This window comes from Eurytemora carolleeae, unplaced genomic scaffold (assembly GCF_000591075.1).
Source record: "Eurytemora carolleeae unplaced genomic scaffold, Eaff_2.0 scaffold175, whole genome shotgun sequence".
In the NCBI taxonomy this organism is placed as follows: domain Eukaryota; kingdom Metazoa; phylum Arthropoda; class Copepoda; order Calanoida; family Temoridae; genus Eurytemora; species Eurytemora carolleeae.
The window spans coordinates 268,787-289,940 of record NW_019396338.1 but is presented as its reverse complement, the minus strand read 5'-3'; the positions used below and the strand labels follow the sequence as shown (position 1 = coordinate 289,940).

Here is a 21,154-nt window from a genome sequence, read left to right as displayed (position 1 = left end):
CGTATGCAGTCAAAACATAAACAATCAAATTGTAAACATAGCAGACGAAAATCTTACAGATTACAGCTTTCTCGGTAGACAATCTCATGTTTATAAGTGTGTGATACTGTATCTCTGAATACAGCCTCATGAAAGGGACTGCACATGCAATTTCAAGTGACCCCTCACAAGATTACCTTTTACATAAGCTTTAGTCTGATTATTGACGTGGACAATTTCTTATTTTTCAGACTGAACTTGAGCGCTGGAATACTGTAGGTTACAGCTTATACACACTACACTCACACATTTCATACGAGCCTTCATGACGGGTCTCACTCTCATGTACACTTTTTAGAATTGGGTTATATAAGATCACGTTTACAGACCTTTAAACTCGATTATGGACTGTTATGAAAAATGCTGTAAAATGTATGCAACAAAAACAAAAGAGTAATCTTCTTGTATAATATAAACTATATAAAATTACAAAATTAATAAAAAGTTTTAAAAAACTTGACCGTTTTTATATATTTCGCGCAAACTGTAAGAAAATGTTTGGATGTGACCAAACCTTACGAGTAAAAGAACCCGTATATTATGAACATTTTTCAAATTTTTGATAAAAAACTAATTTATTTCCTAGTTCTTTGCTCCTCTTATCACCTATTCACGGAGTTGACAAATATATTGAGAGTTATCATAAATATGTCCAGGGTTGTTTAAATTCCGCCATCTTGAAAATAATGTCGTCTTAGTTGTATTTAAAGATAAACTTGCCCGGTTTATACAGTTTACACTTTAACTGAGTAAGAGATCACACCTTTGTGAGGATATTGTGCATCTTGTACGCTTGATCTCGATATCCAATGTTGGCATCTTTAAATTTGAAAATGAATTATTGATCCCTAAATTAAATTTATCCCTGCAGGTTATGACCTTGACGGTATATTAAAGAGTTGATCTTTACAAGACACTCGATACAATAAAAAACCCGATATTTCATCGGTCAGAGTACACACTGCACTACACACCAAAAACTCAGTGGAAGGTGAAGTCGTTTTATTTATTCTTTTGTTTATTCAGTCATGTACTCGTTTTATTTATTCTTTTGTTTATTCAGTCATGTACTCGTTTTATTTATTCTTTTGTTTATTCAGTCATGTACTCGTTTTATTTATTCTTTTGTTTATTCAGTTATGTACTCGTTTCCTTTATTCTTTTGTTTATTCAGTCATGTACTCGTTTTATTTATTCTTTTGTTTATTCAGTCATGTACTCGTTTTATTTATTCTTTTGTTTATTCAGTTATGTACTCGTTTCCTTTATTCTTTCGTTTATTCGGTCTTGTACTTGTTTCCCTTATTCTTTCGTGTTTCGGTCATGTTCTCGTTTCCTTTATTCTTCGTTTATTCGATCATGCACTCGTTTCCTTTATTCTTTCGTTTATTCGGTCTTGTACTTGTTTCCCTTATTCTTTCGTGTTTCGGTCATTTTCTCGTTTCCTTTATTCTTCGTTTATTCGATCATGCACTCGTTTCCTTTATTCTTTCGTTTATTCGTTCATGTACTCGTTTCCTTTTTTTTCGCTTATTCGTTCATGTACTCGTTTCCTATTTTCTTACGTTTATTCGTTCATGTACTCGTTTCCTATTTTCTTTCATTTATTCGGTCATGTACTCGTTTCCTATTTTCTTTCGTTTATTCGGTCATGTACTCGTTTCCTATTTTCTTTCGTTTATTCGGTCATGTACTCGTTTCCTTTATTCTTTCGCTTATTCGGTCATGTACTCGCTTCTTTCCTTTATCTGGTCATTTATTAAACATTTATTAAAAAACTTAACAAACGAACCCAACACTCCTTTTCTAATCCTATTATTTTTGGAACTTTGATATTTTAAACCAACAGATTTGATAGTATTAAATTAAGGTTTACAGCATCAGTAAAGGAGGAGAGAAATTAATTTCTTTCTTTTTGTTAAAATATGTCCATTTTCTGAATTGTTTGTACAAAAAACTAATTACAAACGGCTGAACCAGTTTAATTAAAATTGTAGGTGAGAAGGTTTTTGCTCTGTAAATTATAAGAATATTTCCTTAAAAACTTAATCTTTGAACACATTTTGCATAAAAAAATAACATGTTACTGTGCTTGTTTTGTTTTGAATGAAAAAAGAAAAAGAAAGCGTCCTTGAAACCCTTGTAATATAGTCAGCAAAATGTAACCTCAGGTCATAAATATCTTTAATAAATTATAGTTTACGACTTGAGACTTATTTCCAAGATGGACAAGGCGGGTTTACAGCTTAATCTTTATACACATCACCAACCATTATCCAATAACTCTATCAAATATGAAAATTAATGACTATATTCTTTTTGACCATCTATTAGATGTATTTAATTACGAAAAATCAATTTGATTTGTAAAGATTAAGAAGATAAATGAATCTGAATAATGGTTGGATATATATTGATAAACATCTTTATTTCATTTTTCAAATTTTCAAGGATTCTACTTTGTACAGTGCCTACAGTACATTGTACACTGTACAGTATATTTACAATTAATAGTAGAACAGATTTAAAACATCGGATTTAAAGGAATTGAGTCTTTGCCACAAATTTAAATTTTCTAATAGCTTTATCTCTACAACCAGATAATGTAAACCTTTGATATTTCAAACTTAGATTATTTGATCCACCAGAATTCATAGTTTGAAATAACTAAGAACTACGACACTGGGTTGGGAAGATACAGGGATTAATAAATCAGAGTTTGTGATAAAGACTCTATTCCTTTAGAGTAAAAATCAGTTTCTGTAAAAAGGGAAAGTCGACGTAATTTTAAAAGGTCCTCCATTAAGGTACCCCTCATGCAATTTACAACACTGCCCTTTCAACCTTTATCTGAGAAAAATTAACAAATTCTTGTTTTCTGTCCGAAAATTGATATTTCACCATTCTGTAAATTTAAACAGCAGAGGCAAAGAATAAAATTGTTGAAATTTAACTCGTTTCCAGAGAGAAAAACGTGGGGGGGGTCCAAAAATCGTTCTCTAGGACAGACCCCGATTTCGCCCTCATTATTTTTCAGTTAATGGGTACCGTTGTGAATCGGGCATGCACCACTTTAATGGGGGCACGAAATTCCGCCCTTCCTTTCACATGAAAACGATTAGATATACTAAAGAGAACTCTTAACTCTTGATTTCCCATATATGGGATTAGATATATTAGAGAAAACTCTTAACTCTTGAGTTCCCATATATGGGATTAGATATACTAGAGAGAACTCTTAACTCTTGATTTCCCATATATGGGATTAGATATACTAGAGAGAACTCTTAACTCTTGATTTCCCATATACGGGATTAGATATATTAGAGAAAACTCTTAACTCTTGAGTTCCCATATATGGGATTAGATATATTAGAGAGAACTCTTAGCTCTTTAGTTCCCATATATGGGATTAGATATACTAGAGAGAACTCTTAACTCCTGAGTTCCCAAATATGGAATTATTCTAAAACATCAAGAGGCCTACTTGACAGCGGGGGGTTGAAAGATCTAATTAAAGGATATTTATAGCTTTGTTTATGTAAATAGATTCTTGGATTAGTGTACGCACTATATACGCTGCTATATACGGGGCCATGAATACTAAATTAAATTTTATGGTTTATGAAAAAAATTGGTGCTCAGGGCTGTTTTGTTATTGTTTTAAGCAATATAAATTACTTTCATGACTATAAGCTGAAGGTGATGATAGGATGATGAGGGAGGGGGGAGGGGGGAGGGGGAGGGAGGTTTAAGACCAGACAATAACCCTATTTTGATCAAAATTTAAAATTTTCAACACTATAGTAAAGATTTAGTTTGTTGTGCTGTTTACGAAGTTTATAGACATTCATTAAATTTATTTTTAGTTTCAATCTTTTTTAATGTCATAGCTAGCCAAACGGCTGAACCAAATGGGCTGACATTTTTTGAGGGAACCCTTGAGTACCCTAAGGTTAACTGCATAGATTAGAAAATATTCTTCAAAAATCGAAATTTTTTCTCTATTTTTTATTTTACGGGCAACGCCGGGCACTTCAGCTTGTTGTTCAACTCAATTCCCCTGTCATGAATATTGTCTTAATGGCATGATACATTATTTGGCAGAGAGCCACAAATTTCTAATTTTAATCAAAATTCTACTTTAATGACTGTTAATTACTTCATTACGAAAATGTCCCCGCCCTAATGAGGAAAATATGGGACGATCTGACAAAAGTATCAAAATTCAAGAAAATTATTTTGAAAGAATCAGAGTCCAATGGCCATAGAGAATAGAATATATAGAGAGGAATTTACTGGAAAAAAGTGTAAAACGGCCATTTTGTTGTACTGTTTCCATACTGCAGGTGTACTTCACATATTTATGCAATATAACCTTTTGGGCCCTGGAATATCATTATATAGAAAATCTAAAATTATTGTTAAAAGGAAACCAAATTATGAAATAGGCTGGTTTTATAATTGACCAATGATCATTTCACATAGACTCTATGCCTTCCACTTTACAAACGATGATTTTCCGTTATAACTATAAATCAAATGATGTTTTTATTCACCTAATTCATTATAAAGTTTATTTAACAGTTTAAAAAATTCGAAATTGAAATGGATAGAGAACATACAATAGGGAACATACTCTACTGCATATAATTTGTAAACATTTACATGATTTGTACACTTTGAACTCCCTTTTAGGCTGAAAGGGACTGAAAAAATTCATACCGGGAGATTCTTTCAATTCCTCTCTATATATTCTATTCTCTATGCCAATAGCACTTTTTCTCTTATATGTTCATTCTTAAATCTTGGTTCATTTTAAACCTTTTTTAAACAACAAAAAGCAAAAGATATTATCAAAGCTAAATAAATTGGTCAAGTTTCATCTAAAAAAATATGTCTACTGGCGATTTGATCTAATGAAAGCTTTATTTTTATAAATATTTAACAATAACAACAATAAAAGCTTAAAACAATAGTTAACATGTTTTAATAGATAATATCTAAATAAATAGTTTTAATTTTAATTGATTAAATATAGAAAGTAGATAAAAAACGAGCTATTAGAACTAACAAAACAAATAAATTATAAAAATCTAAGCATGGTTTAGATTTATAAAATCTTTGATCTGGTTTTCTATCCTGCTCAGGGAGCATCGATGCTTTCTTTTATTGCTGCAGAAGCATCAAGCTTCTTGTCATCAGTAACAGAAGCATCTTCCAAACTTCTTCTTCTAAACCCCTGTAATAAACCCCTGTAATGCAAGAAAGTTGAAAACATGGTGTCAAGGCAAAAACTATTTAGTTACCACGTTTAAAAAGCAATAGAAAATAAAATAGAAAATTCCAATATTTTCTTAAAATAGTAACCACCACCCCCTCCCCTTTATCCTTCTACTTTTGTGTATATTCAGCGATAGCCCCCCTGTTTTTCTGGACGAGTATAATAATCTTTTAATGGTCCCATCATTTCCACTGTCCTTAGATGATTTAAATAGATAATAATAGAAAAGATTTTTTTACCTTGTCATTGTAAACCTGATAATCCTCCCTCTCATCGTAGTTTTCATAATAATCATCATGGGAGGGTGTAGAACCAGAACTCAGGGATGCACTAAAATACATAATAGAAATGATAAAAGGTAGACAAATTATGGTACGCATGGTAGGCAATACAATAAAGACGACTTTTGATTTAAATTTATATTAAGCTGTTAAACAGCATGGATACACATAAACTTAGAAGTCAAGAGAAGCTGTCGATTAAAAAAGCTTCTCTTTGATTACTTGTAAACTTGTAATTTGAAAAAAGCTGGAATACAATCAAAACTTAAATAAAAAATTCGTCATCATTGTAATGTAGGAACAAAAAATTAGAAAGTCTTATCTTTAGTTTAGAAATCCACATGTCAAGTAATAGAAGACTAATATTCCAAGTAAATACTAAAAATCTTAAATATCAAAATAAATGTTAATCGACAAAGGTTAATTGAAATTAATTTCTATTCTTTTTAAGTTTGACCAATAATAATAATCAAAAGTCTTAAAACAGATATCGTTCAAAAAAGGGTAAGAATTGAACGCCGAAAACTTACAACTAAAATTAACTGAAGAAAAATGTCAACACTATAAACTGATAATTTGTAACTCAAACCATTCAAATATTTTTAAAAACAACACTTGCAGAAAACTCAACCCAGAACTCAAAAGCTGGGTTTGCAAAACCCAGTTTTTGAGTTTATGAAGTATACTAGATGTGAACGTATGAATAACCAAAGATTTACACAATCAGGCTGTAAAGATATAAGGATTTAAAAATTACATTTTGGAGCTAGTGCAAAATCGTTACTTAATGTTGCAACGCGACTCCTAGTGTTAACTTAATAATTTTTTGTTTTTTAAAATCATTTTCGAAAAGTATGTTCAGAATAAGAAATTAACCTGTTCCATGTTGGATAAATGTTATTTGCTGGGTTTCCTGGTTTTATCATTGGTGGCGAGCTTCTAGCATCGTCTGAGTACTCATTCAACTCTGTTACAGAAACAAAAACGTAAAATTTAATGAAAATTGACTATTTTTATAGTTTCCGATTTTTCCTGGGTCAATTAGGTTCAGTACAGGCCTTACGAAACCTTTCCTGAAGCTGTTTAGGATAATAAACTTTTTAAAACTTTTAGAAATTACTTTATATCTATACTTAAGATGACTCTGTCTAAATTTATAAAACTAATAATAATGTCGTCTTTTGTAAAACTGTTTTATGTAAATTTATATTTTCAAATGTCATAAAAGTACATAAAATATTGAAAAACTGAAAAGATGCTAAGCCACCGACCCCCTTCACTACCATTTGCTGTATATTCAGGGATAGTAATTGCCTTGTCAGTGTCATAGTTATTAATTTAATTCAAGTTTATTCTTATTTTTAGAAGCTCTACAGGAATCTACAGGAATCAAATTAGACCGCGTCAATGGGTCTAAATTACGATTTGGGGGACAAATCAGAAAATTTAAGGAGAATGAATCATTTTGAAAAATTTTATAAGGCTAATAGAAATTTTATAAGGCTAATAGAAAATTTTTTTTGCAGAAAATGCTAGATTTTTTTTAGTATAATGTGCGTATTTAGGTGCTAAAGATTGGAGATAATCTAATATGATATGGGACGCTCTGTATAAGATGTTTCAAAGATGTTTATTCAGTTTCAAAATTGCGTTATTTTAAGTGTGATTATTTTACATATTATGCTAAGGCATGAAAGATATTAATCGAAAAGATTTATCAAAATAAAAAACTGATTGTTTTTATTTTTCCGTTTTGGCAATATCTCATAATATGATATCAGATATGAATCTATAACATATTTAAAACAATATTGTTTGAAACTGGAAGGGGTAAACCTATAATAAATTTTTTTTAAGTTATCACCACGCTATCTTTCTCTACTTATCACTCAATAACTTGTCATACAGTCATCATCGTATATAGTATTGAAGACGACTTTCTATTATAATTTTGATCTCTACCTATCTAGCTCAAACAACATAGATACAAATAAACATATAAACAAAAAAAACTGTAATTAACAGCTTCTCTTGGTTTAGTTATTAGAAATCGAAACTTAAATAGAAAAGTCGTCTTTATATTATTGATATTATCGCTGATATGATAATACCCCTTAGTCCCCGCGGACCTCCACACCCCCTAATTTTCGTTGCGCTGGAATTTGTAAAAATAAAAAGCTAATTCGTTTTTCTTTAGAAGTATTCTATCATCTACAATCAATCAGAAAGTTTTCCAATTACACCAATTTATACTTTTTTTTATTAATTCACGTTCTTTTTCCTTTTCCTTCTCTCTCTTCTCGTTTGAACATGTCGTCTTCACCATAGAAATCCCCGAAAGTGTCCGCGGCACCAGATTCAGATTCTTGGGGTACATCTCCAAACCGGTTTACTTGTTGTCCGGCAAATTTGGGGAACCCTTGCTGGGTAAATGCGGCTGGATTAGATCCAAAAAGTGTTCCCTAAAAAATAATTTAATTATCCCAAAATAGCAAAAATTTACTGAATTTCCTTATTATTAGCCGTGAGGGAAATTAAAAGTAAATGATGAGAAAACGGAAAATATTTTGTTTTAATTTCTATTAATTTTCGTCATAAAACATCATAAAAATTATGTTTTATTTTAAAAAATTGGCAAAAACTTTAAATAACTAATGTTTATGATTAATAAATTTTTCAAAGCCATAAAGTATTGAAATTCACCTCCGGAAACTTGTATTGAAATCCCTGAGTTTTCTTTGTGTCCTGATTTGGTAAAACCTAAAATTATAAAAAAAAACATGAATGAAAGTTAAAATGCCGTTATTAATATTTTTAATCAAAGAAAATTAATATAAAAAATCTTTAAAAATATGAAAAAAAAACATTATTTTCCTGTTCTTTCGGTTTCTCTTGTTGTTGCTGTTGAGCTTGCTGTCTTTTTATAAAAAATTGCTGTTGCTGTGCTTTTAGTTGTTGGGATTGCTGCAGCTGTTGAGCCTGCTGAAGCTGTTGAGCCTGATGTAGCTGTTGAACCTGTTGTAGCTGTTGAGCCTGTTGTAGTTGTTGATCCTTTTGTAGCTGTTGTGCCTGTTGCAACTCCTGTGCCTGCTGTGCCTGTTGTTGTAGCTGTTGAGATTTCTCTTGCTGAGCTTGTTTAAACTGTTGAAACTTTTGCTTTTGCTGTTGGTACATTTGCGCCATTAGCTGTTGCTGAATGAATTTCGGAAATCTGCTAAAATCCTAAAAAAAATATATATTATAAAAATTATATTTTTAAAATTTCCTTTTCTTAGATATACGCTGGGAGCCAGACAACTGTGGAATAGGAATTTAATAAGTTAGTTTTCAAGCTGCTACGGTGAAACTATCTGCTTTATAGCATCAGCGAATAAACAACAATTAGCGTAAATGTCGTCTTTAAATAGAATTGTTTTATTGGTCCCACTGTAGATAGTCTACAAACTTACCCTTTGAGGCTCTTCGCCACTAAAGAGGCTTGAATTAATGTCTTCTTCGGTATTTTCCACAGTTCCTGGCGTTAAAGTCTCCTGCTGACCGGGCTGACGTTGCTGAGGGTCAAGCATACCAGCTGCAAGGTCAAATATTAATTCAGGAAGAGCTTACAGAATTTTAAGGGAATGCCAGCTTAAATTAATTAATTTCCAGAGGCAAATTATCAGTTCCGTTAATTATCACAAAATGGTAGAACCAGAGGTCCCATGCAGGGTGACCAACAAAGGATGAGTCTTCTGAGACGGCTGTACGGCTAGTGTGTGCATTCAGTTGGTTAGTTTTAGGGTCGTTTTTTTGCCTTGAATTTCTTTTGTTTTTATTGTTTTTCAATTTTTTTAAGATAAAGATATTGTTAAGTGTTATAAAAGCAAACTTTTACAAATACAATTCTTTTGAGTTTGGAATTGTGTCTTGAATTTTTTCTGTATGCCGAGTCCATTAGCCCCTGATCCAATCAGGGTTCAGTCATGTGTTTGTTGTCTATTCTGAACCAATAGAAATAGTATGGCAGTAACATTTATCTTTCTATCTATCTCTTATGAATCCTCCAATCGGCGCTATCAGTAAATGGAAATATTTACTTCTACTCAAGGATGTAATACAAGGAAAGTTAATTGCGGTCGTGTATACTCTGCGTACATATTGAAACCAGTTCTCTTTGGGCGGAATTTGTAAACAAGAATAAATGCATCAGTGTTCGTTTAGTATCCGAGGAGCTTTAAAGCATTAAATTTTGTTAATTTTGATAATTCACATAATAGTTTCCTATGACCAGAATATTTCATTGATTTTTTTATGTGAAAGATGGATCCCATGTCAGGCTGTAACATCCGCCTTGTGTTTACATTACCGCCCAGAGACAGTACACTGCAGTACAAAAGATGCGTACACCTCTGAAATAACTTTCCTTGCATTATATCCTTGCTTCTACTGAAACTATATTGATGTAAGGCCGGAATCTATACTTTCTGTTTCCTCATATTCATGATTTCCTGCAACTGTAACCTTAAGTGGCTTTATTTTTCAAATCGTGTTATAAGCCAATAAAAGACATATTCAAGACTAAAGACTTATTTTGACCCTGGGATCGTCATATTTTAAAAATTTCAGGTCGTCTTTACAATCTCATCCTTTATGGGTAACCTTGTGCGTGGTCGGATACATGGTCATAAGTTTGGTTAGTTCTAGACCCTGTAATGATATAAATAAACATAATTTCTTAGAACTGTTTACATTAGCTTAATAAATACCTAAGAATGGTTTCTTCTGAAAGTTTCTATGGGTTTCCTCGGGACTATAAACAGTAATTAATTATAATTATTGAATTAATGCATGAATATTTGCACAAGCTTAGTTAATTCATTATCGGCAAGATATTTATTTTATAACTGTAGATGTAAAATTAAATAAACTTACTCATGGCAAACCTCCTTGGGTATATTCTCTGTAACAACCTTTGGTTTTAGGCTCACCAGGGTCTGACATACTTTTCTAAAATTAATTATTAATTAATTTTACAAAAAAATTATCTTTTGTATGAATAATCTGTATTTTTTTTCTTTAGCAAGCTTAGAATAGGTTAACAAACAGAACCATGATTATATACACGTAACAAAATCTATTTTTCTTGTCTCTATATCCTTGCAACTGATTGTGTGAACCTTTAAATCTTAGATTAGTTAATCTCTAACAGAATTCATATTTGGGTTACAAAGATATATGTTTAGGTAGGGTTAAGTTATAAATAGGTTAGGATAAGGTTTAAGAAGATTAGCATTAGGATTATGTTTAGACAGATTAGAATTAGGATAAGAAAGGATTACGTCTAGACAGATTAAAGTTAGGATAGGTTGGGATTACGTTTAGACAAATTATACATAGGAACGGTTAGGATTAGGTTTAGATGGATTAGAATTAGGATAGGTTAGGATTACATTTAGACAGATTTTAGAATTAGGATAGGTTAAAATTGCGCTTAGACAGGTTTCATTTAGAATAGACTGGGATTACGTATATAGACAGATTATAATTAGAAAAGGTTAGGACTACGTTTAGGTAATAGGTCATAGATAAATAAATATACATAGATAGCTTAAGTACGCAAAATCACCAAGAATTGTACAGTCCGCGAACTCATACTTCTAGTCAAAGTGTACTTCAATGATAAGCGGGGTGGTTTGATGTTTTAATGGATTTCATAATAGAGTGTAAAATAACTCCAGGAATGGAACTATTTGAACAACAATATTTCACTGAGCAATATATCATATTGACGAGAACTGAAGAAGGACATGAGAAGGACTAAACTAACTTAATTTGCTCTCTACAGAACGCATGTACACCACAAGTACTCAATGACATAAGAACAGCAAATGTTCACAACCGACCTAGTTAATCTATATAATAGGAATATCTTTAAAAAATCTTTGTACATTTATATTTTTCAAGATGAAAAATGTCGTCTTATGCGCAATCTATCTTTATCTTTGGTAATAGGTAGGTTAGAATTTTAGAATAGTTTAGGATTACGTTTAGACAAACTAAAATTAGTATCAATTAGGATTAAGTTTAAACAAGTTTAAATCAGGATAGGCTGGGATTACATATAGACAGATTGTAATTAGAAAAGGTTAGGACTACGTTTAGTGGGTTAGAATATTAGGACAGTTTAGGATTATGTTTAAAAAGATTAGAATTCGGATAAGTTTAGAATTAAGTTTAGACAGATTCAAATTCGAATTTTATAATCGGTTAAGATTACATTTAAACAGATTAGAATTAGGATAGTAGTTGCCCTTCTGCTTGCAGCGGTGAGAGGATCTCTCTGAGCAGATCAGAATTAGGATAGTTTAGGATTACGTTTAGGCATATTAGAATTAGGATAGGTTAGGATTGTTTTTTTTTTCAAAATGAGTTTTAAAAAATCGTTCATTCAGTAAAAAACTATTGTTTTTTTAAACTTTGTTCCGAAAAATCGTTAGGTCATTAATAAACGATCGTTTTTTCCAAATCTTTTGGAAAATTCGTTCGTTCAGCAAAAACACTATCATTTTCATTTCTCTTAACGATCCTTTTCGTTATTCCATCGTCGTAGTTTTTTCTGAATCACACCCAATTTCACGAAAAAAAACGATTCTCATTTCTAAGTGAAAGTAGTGAAAATGCTACCTAGGTCTCTTCCAGCACTCTTGTTTCGGCACTTCTACAGGAGAAGTAACAGGAACATTTTGACAGGTTTGAACAGGAACATTTACACACTTCTCTCCTTCTATCTTTACAGGAACAGGAACACACTTCTCCTAAACAAACGGAACACATTAATCTTGATAAAAATATTTAAATGCCGTTTAACTATTATTTTGTTTTGAAGTTTAATGTTATTTTTTTGTCTTTAAGCTAGGTTAGATATACATATTTTAGTTTTAAAATGTGCTTAATTAAGAAAAAGGTTTTTTTGTGAATTATCAATGTGCAAGATCTATATAAAATACAGGGTGTCCCAAAAAACATGGGAATTCAGTGACGAATTCGATATCGTCTTTGTTATGAATTAGCATTGTGATACCTAATTTCATAAGCCACAATATTATTATGTCTGCTAGAGTTTATTTTATGAAAAGGGTAAAAGACTGCAAAGATGAGTCTATTATGTCTCCGCAAGATATAAAGTGAAGACGGACATGTTTACTCTGTTTGACATATTTGTATACTGCAATTTTCTTGCTTTACTAAGTACAACTGTATGCAGTCAAAACATAAACAAACAAATTGTGAACATAGCAGACGAAACTCTTACAGATTACGGCTTTCTCAGTAGGTATCACTATACTAAATCAAAGAATTATTTAAAAAGACGATATCGAATTCGTCACTGAATTCCCATGTTTTTTGGGACACCCTGTATATTAACATGGGCATTAAAAGTATTGAATTTACTAACTTTATAAATTTTTGGACTGTATTCAGGGGATAGAGAGATATTTTTAGTTAAATATGTTTATTTAAATCTTAAATTGGACTGTATTCAGGGGCTAGAGAGATATTTTTAGTTAAACATGTTTATTTAGATCTTAAATTGGACTGTATTCAGGGGATAGAGAGATATTTTTAGTTAAACATGTTTAATTAGATATTAAATTGGACTGTATTCAGGGGATAGAGAGATATTTTCAGTTAAACATGTTTATTTAGATCTTAAATTGGACTGTATTCAGGGGCTATAGAGATATTTTCAGTTAAACATGTTTATTTAAGTCTTAAATTGGACTGTATTCAGGGGCTAGAGAGATATTTTTAGTTAAATATGTTTATTTAAATCTTGAACAAAAGTGAATGTTAAGTTTACCTTAGGTACTTCAGTACAGATAGTTTTCTCCTCGTGTTGACCCATATGCTCAACATGAACTATTCGACATTCCTGAACTCACAACATGAAATGATAAAAAGAAATTATATTATAAAGAAAACATTTTAAAATTTTTCCAGAATTTTTAATATATTATTATTTAAAACAATATAGAATTATGCATCGCATTTGAAGTAAAACGTTTGTATTTAAAAACTGAATTATTTTTTACGTTCTTGATAAATTCATGATTTTAATAATACTATTAATTGTTTAAGTTTTTCTAAAGTTTGACTAATAATTATCCATCCATTACACATTTATTGGTGCAGATATAATTGCTGAAAACGCAGTTTAAAAAAAGTAAGCTTATTTATTTCCAGTAGTTAAAGCACCTCATATCTAGCCATTTTACTGTGCATATGGCCATGCCCCCTGTTTTAATTACGCATATTCAAAACAATCTAAACTTTTTTCTTCTGAGTTTTTATTATTCATGTTTCGGTCGATCCTATCTGCATCGATTAAATTGATTTTGTTAAGACTGAATTAAATAGAGTCTAAAAATGATTAAACAAATTGACTACAGTCAAATTGTATTGATATAATGTCGTCTTTCTATGCAGTTGTTTTCTGATTTTCAATAATCTAAATAATTCCTTTTAAAACCAGATATATAAAAATAGTTGTAATTGAAATAACGCGGGAAAAAAATACCTTTGCGAATTTTTTAATGACGTACAGTGACACCCATAAAACCGTGAACTAAAATGACTGTTATACTCCAGTTTTCAATTAGAATCCAGAAAGAAACATGATCGCGGCAATTGTGCAGTGTACTGTGTACACAGAACCATTTCACTGAGAAGAAGCTGCCTGTGAAAGTGAAGGTGGCTTCAAACTCGTATTTCTTTTGACAGTTTTTTTGTGTCTCATTGTATTTTCTAAATTTAATTTTAGATTTGTTTATCATTTGATTTTCCTTGTCTGTAATAGTTTTGCACTGTTGTTCGTAAGCTGTAGAGATGACAGGATCACATTTAGTTTCAAATGTGGGTTGACACTGTGTCTCCATACTGGTTGTAAATGCATTTTTGAACACTGTCTTGCATTTCGTGTCTTCCACCTGAATATACAATAAGTGCTCAGTGGTTCCCAAAAATATTGTTGCGATTGTCGTCTTTTTTTTCTTTTAATTAGGAAAATAGCTTGGACACCAGATATAAGGTTACGTTATATATATATATATAAGGATATGGATTATTTTATAAAGTGTACATATAGGATTATTTTTAAAAGTTTATATCCCTTACTATAGTGATACAAGATTATTTTTAAAAGTTATACACCCCTCACTACAGTGATACAAGTTTATTCTATAAAGTTTACACCCCTCACTATAGTCATATAAGATTATTTTTAAAATGTTTACATCTCTCACTACAGTGATATAAGATTACTTTATAACGTTTACACCCCTTATAGTGATACCGGATTATTTTAAAAAATTTACACCCCTCACTACAGTGATATAAGATTATTTTATAAAGTTTACGCACTCATGAGGGATATAAGATTATTTTATAAAGTTTACGCACTCATGAGGGATATAAGATTATTTTATAAAGTTTACGCACTCATGAGGGATATAAGATTATTTTTAAAAGACAGCACCTCTATCATCCCTTTGGAATAATTAAAAAAGCATATTTAATAGTTATCGTTTTTTTATTTCCTTTAAACTATTAAAGATGAAAATTTTAAAAAATATTTCTGCGGAATTGAATGACAAAATGATTTACTTTAATATAAACATGTTTTTAGAAACATTTATATACTTGGGTCTTTATGTATAATAATAATCGATAAATATATACTTATCAGGGCAAAACACAAAAAAACAAAAGAAGTATTTTTAGATTCAAACAACGCATTATTTTCCAAGCTAAAAATATTTTATTGAAGGGAATATTTTCAAATTTTAAACTGATGCTTCCTTCAGGATAAACCAATGATATAATATGTACGTTTAGCTGTAAAATAAACAGTTCCTTTTTCGAACCTATTCTAAACTTAATTTTTAAAATAAATAATAAATACTTTTAAACTTAAAATCGCTTTCACTTTAAAAGAGATAAGCATTAAACTCCGAAAGTCGCTTATATAGAGAAACCAAAATAGAAAACTACAAGTATTTCAAATAGAAATCATGGATATCTCATTCATTGGTAATGTAATGGGTACCGTTGTGAATCCGAAATTCAAATCTATAAGTTTAGGGACCCTTTTGAAATTACCTATACAGTCCCTTCAAGGATATTGGAACTGAGGTCAGGCTCTGTATATAATTTGAAGATCAAATATATTATTAATTTCTCAATTGGTTTTTAATTTGATTATTGGCTGAACAATGTATTCTACAATTGGTTGGGGAAACCCAATAAACATTAAGAAATTTAGTAATAAAGAGCTGACATATTCTCCAGGAAAATAGAGGTTTAAATCTTGAAAAACTTTGAAGGAAAATTTCATGGAAATAAAGTAATCACAATTGAGAAATTTCATTGACACAGATATTTCAATGAAAGGACCTTTAATTTTAATTTGGAGACAGACAAAGTGATGTTTCTCTTATATAATAAAAATAACTGTGCATAGAGTTTCCAGCGAACGAAATCTGTTGCGAAAATTTTTTCGATAATTTTTTGCATTTTTTTTTCAATAAAATTTTGAATTTTTTCGCAATAAAGACTAAGGAAAATTCGCAAAAAAAACGAAAATTCTCGCATTTTTCGCTAGCGAACGGATTGCTAAAAAATGGAAAATTTTCGACGAAAAGTCATTTTCGCGAAACGATTTAGTCTTTTCGCTGGAAACCCTATCTGTGCATCAATTAATATAGGGTTCTTGTCCTATTTAAAAAATATCTGTCTTTGAAATGTCCTGTCTATAAATTGGCCTGTCTATAAAATGTCCTGTCTTTAAAATTTCTTCTCTATAAAATGTCCTGTCTATAATATGTCCTGTCAATAATATATCCTGTCTATAAAATTTCCTGTCTATAAAATGTCCTGTCTATAAATTGTCCTGTCTATAAAATATCCTGTCTATAAAATGTCCTGTCTATAAAATGTCCTGTCTTTAAAATTTCTTCTCTATAAAATGTCCTGTCTGTAAAATGTCCTGTCAATAAAACATCCTTTCAATAAAATGTCCTGTCTATAGAATGTCCTGTCAATAATATATCCTGTCTATAAAATTTCCTGTCTATAAAATGTCCTGTCTATAAATTGTCCTGTCTATGAAATGTCCTCTCTATAAAATGTCCTGTCTATAAAATGTCCTGTCAATAATATATCCTGTCTATAAAATGTCCTGTCTATAAAATGTCCTGTCTATAAATTGTCCTGTCTATGAAATGTCCTCTCCAAAAAATGTCCTGTCAATAAAACATCCTGTCAATAAAATGTCCTGTCTATAAAATGTCCTGTCAACAAAATATCCTGTGTATAAAATTTCCTGTCTATAAAATGTCCTGTCTATAAATTGTCCTGTCTATAAAATATCCTGTCTATAAAATTTCCTGTCTATAAAATGTCCTGTCTATAAAATGTCCTGTCTGTGAAATGTCCTCTCTTTAAAATGTCCTGTCTGTAAAATGTCCTGTCAATAAAATGTCCTGTCTATAGAATGTCCTGTCTATAAAATATCCTGTCTATAAAATTTCCTGTCTATAAAATGTCCTGTCTATAAAATGTCCTGTCTGTGAAATGTCCTCTCTTTAAAATGTCCTGTCTGTAAAATGTCCTGTCAATAAAATGTCCTGTCTATAGAATGTCCTGTCTGTGAAATGTCCTCTCTTTAAAATGTCCTGTCTGTAAAATGTCCTGTCTGTAAAATGTCCTGTCAATAAAACATCCTGTCAATAAAATGTCCTGTCTATAGAATGTCCTGTCTATAAAATGTCCGTCTATAAAATGTCCTGTCTATAAATTTCCTGTCTATGGAATGTCCTTTCTATAAATGTATCATTTACTCTCAGAGTAAATGGCATTCCTTTGTAAAAAAATAACTAACTATTTTTATTATTTATTATTAATTTTTAAAGGGGCGGGATTAAATAAAAATTGTTGCATACCAAAAAACCAGCTTTTTATAAAGGAATGTCCAACTTTGAAATGTCTTTCTATAAAATGTCAAAAAAAGGAAGATGGTTAAAAAACTTACCACATGACAATGTTTCTTGTATGTTGGGACCTGCTTAACTATACTCACTTCCTCGAACTAAATAATAACATTTTTAAGTTAAATTGAATTTAATCAGCAATTAGTTAAATTGATTTAATTATACATTGTGCAGAGAGTAACAATTGTATGCTGTTAATTCCTGGACTAGACAGTTGTCGTCTCTTCATTCGTACGTAAAATACCGTTTATTTTGCATTCCTTTATTTTACCCGCGTCGTACTTGTTCAAAAGATTCATTTTTTCATATTCATATTTTTATTCAACTACAAAGCACGAGATAATACAAATAAAAAATCACAATTTACTTTGAAGTTTGGACCCGCCTAACCAGAGTTGGTTGTTTTAATTGGTTGACCCATTTCCTTTGGTCAATTTTATCTAATTATGTTTTTACTATTTCAAATTTTAATTGTGGCTCTATCCGTGAGCATTCTTTATTAAAAATAACAAACAAAAGTTCATGCATTTAAAAATACTTTTTTGTGGATATTTTTTAAATGTTACGAAAATCACAAAGTTTCGGGAAACATTTTTGTAATTCTGAGCATCCGGTCATAAACCTTATCTGATCCATTGACTGTTTTCTTTAATTGTCACACAAACGGAGAAAGCACTTATTATTACAAAGTGTAGAGAATCAACAAAGTGTAGAGAATCATAAGTTTTCTGGATATTTCTTAGAAATCAGAAAAAGATAAAATCTATACATATTTTGATTTTCTTGATGTTTGTCTGTCTAAACTATTTAAAATTCTTTGTTTATGATGCTCCAACCTCAAAAAATAAATAGAGTAGACGTAGTTCCACATTTTTTTAAACTATTTGCCCATTTTCAGTTCTTAAAATTTGTTTCTGTCATAAAGTTTTAAAACAAACTGAACTGAACAAGGCAGAAGAAGAGAGTCTAATTTATGTAACATTACTAGTTAGACTGTTTGACCTCTTAGCTTCTGATCTTTCGTGCATGTACCTGGTTTTATAATGATTATTATGATTGAAAATATATAAGATTTCAATAATACCTGCATTTTTTCTTTATTTTTGTAGCATATTTTCATTTGATTTGATTTGATTTGAAATAAACAAACAAAAAACACGTTTTATCCTCTAAAATGTCAAATCGGAACATGCTAAAGACAGTTGGATTTTAACATCCTGAAAAGTTTGTCAAAAAAATTTAATAATTCCTATTTGATTTGTTTTTCGTCCCTAGCAAAAGAGAATTTTGTATTTTGAATTATGTATATGTATATGATTTATAGTGAATCATGTTTAAAAGAAATTGAGACTTCATTTCAAACTATGATTTTCTAAATTCTATATTTTAACAACCCAATGCCGTAGACCTTAGATATTTCAAACTGTGCATTCTGTTAGATTAAAAAATCTAAGTTTGAAATATCAAAGGTTTACACTATCTGGCCGAAAAACAATATAGGTATTAGAAAATCAGAGTTTGTTACAAAAACTCAATTCCTTTTCTGTATCTTTATTGAAAGCTTTGATTTAAAAAACTGAGGTCTAAAAAAAGAACATCATGAACAGAGTTAAGTGCCATATGATTATTTAAATAGTCATGAATAATAATGAACTTAAGCCGCGTCTCAAATGCCTCAAAAACCGGGTTCAATTGAGACCGGGTTAAATCTTGAAAAATTAAATACAATTTTAAGTGGAACCAATCCTTTTGAGCCGCGGCTCAAATTCATTAGATTTTTCTTTAGACTTTTGTGTTTTAAATCTCAGGATCAAGCATTGATCACCATCTTATGCAGATATACTGACTAGTTTAGTTTTCTCCGATATTCCGTGATGGTAATACCCTGTAGGGATAACTTTAATCGAGGGATCAAGCATCGGCCTTCTAATTTAAAATAGTCTACATAGGATATCGAGATCAAAGAAGATATAAGAAGATATAAGAAGATATAAGAAGATATAAGAAGATAAGAAGATATAAGAAGATACAAGAAGATATAAGAAGATCTAAGAAGATACAAGAAGATATATGAAGATATAAGAAGATACAAGAAGATATAAGAAGATACAAGAAGATATATGAAGATATAAGAAGATACAAGAAGATATAAGAAGATTTAAGAAGATAAGAAGATATAAGAAGATACAAGAAGATATTAGAAGATATAAGAAGATAAAGAAGATGTAAGAAGATACAAGAAGATATAAGAAGATATAAGAAGATATAAGAAGATATAAGAAGATATTAGAAGATATATGAAGATATAAGAAGATATAAGAAGAAATCAGAAGATGTAAGAAGATATAAGAAGATATATGAAGATATATGAAGATATAAGAAGATATAAGAAGATATAAGAAGATATAAGAAGATATATGAAGATATAAGAAGATATAAGAAGATATAAGAAGATATAAGAAGATATAAGAAGATATAGAAGATATATGAAGATATAAGAAAATATAAGAAGATATAAGAAGATATAAGAAGATATAAGAAGATATAAGAAGATATAAGAAGATATAAGAAGATATAAGAAGATATAAGAAGATATAAGAAGTTTTAGTAAGATACAGTGAAACCCTTAATAACGATACATCGGAAGAATTTATCAAATGTCGTCTTGAAAATTTTCAATGAGTTTTATACTATATTACGTAAATTTCAGTATTTGCGAAAATAAGTAAACAGCCATGAATAAGCGGGAACAGTTTTAAAGAGTTCCATATAATCATTTAATTAAAAAACTAAGTATCTGCAATATTCCATTATCAGAAAGTGAAGAATACGAAATTTGATGAATTCTTTCGATGTATTCGTTATTAAGGGTTTCACAGTAGAAGAAAACAATGAAAAAATAGAAAACTATTAAATTTTGGAAATAAACTCTTTGACTCACTTTTTTAGCAATCAGCATCACAAAAAGATAATTGATTTTGATGATATATAAAAAAAATATTAGAATCTCATTTTCTTTGTTTCTATAGTACTGATATATATTTCAAATCAAACTACAATTCATTTTTTTAATATTCATATGGAAACTTGATTTAACGCCGAACTTTTTTGTCCTCTTCCAAAAACGGCTAAAGGTTTATAAAATATAAACAAATTTTCACACATTTTAAGACACATAAAGTTTAGCTTTTTATCAAATAAAAACTGTTCAATGTGTCAGTATAAGAATGAAAATTTTTCCTACCGTAATTTCACAAGGTTCTTCTGCTGCATGTACAATCTTAAAGAAAACAACAAGTTGAACTCCTGCTCCCCACATCTTGATGCTACTGACTTGAAAAAAACGAACTTGGTCTTTATAAAACAATTAACAAATTAGGGGGGGGGGGGTTTTTTAGGCTATAATTTTTTTTATCAGAAATACTACTTATAAAAGGAATTAGATTAGTTAACAGGTAAATATATTTTTGTGGTATTATATTTCGCTTTACCCCCCCCCCCTTCAACCCTTGCACCCTTAGGTG

At 30.2% G+C, this 21,154-nt stretch overlaps 1 protein-coding gene across 1 annotated transcript; it reads right to left on the bottom strand.

Annotated features, from left to right (window-relative positions):
• Positions 1-4,980: 4,980 nt before the first annotated feature.
• LOC111701229 (Golgi integral membrane protein 4) lies at positions 4,981-20,949 on the bottom strand. The gene is made up of 14 exons (XM_023472417.1): positions 20,875-20,949; positions 17,672-17,728; positions 14,427-14,570; positions 13,445-13,516; positions 12,268-12,398; positions 10,516-10,590; positions 10,350-10,393; positions 9,054-9,175; positions 8,479-8,826; positions 8,308-8,364; positions 7,886-8,066; positions 6,481-6,571; positions 5,563-5,653; positions 4,981-5,281 (listed from the first exon to the last, which is right to left on the bottom strand). Exons 1-14 carry the CDS (start codon positions 20,947-20,949, stop codon positions 5,186-5,188), a joined length of 1,584 nt encoding a protein of 527 aa, XP_023328185.1. The 3' UTR covers positions 4,981-5,185.
• Positions 20,950-21,154: the final 205 nt, after the last annotated feature.

Excerpts from the sequence above, each read along its gene's own strand:
- LOC111701229 (XM_023472417.1), bottom strand. The coding sequence starts at position 20,949 with ATGTGGGGAGCAGGAGTTCAACTTGTTGTTTTCTTTAAGATTGTACAT. Across the intron at positions 17,729-20,874 it reads AAGAACCTTGTGAAATTACG|TTCGAGGAAGTGAGTATAGT; the intron begins GTAGGAAAAATT and ends GTTATTATTTAG. Across the intron at positions 5,654-6,480 it reads ATTTATCCAACATGGAACAG|TGCATCCCTGAGTTCTGGTT; the intron begins GTTAATTTCTTA and ends TATGTATTTTAG.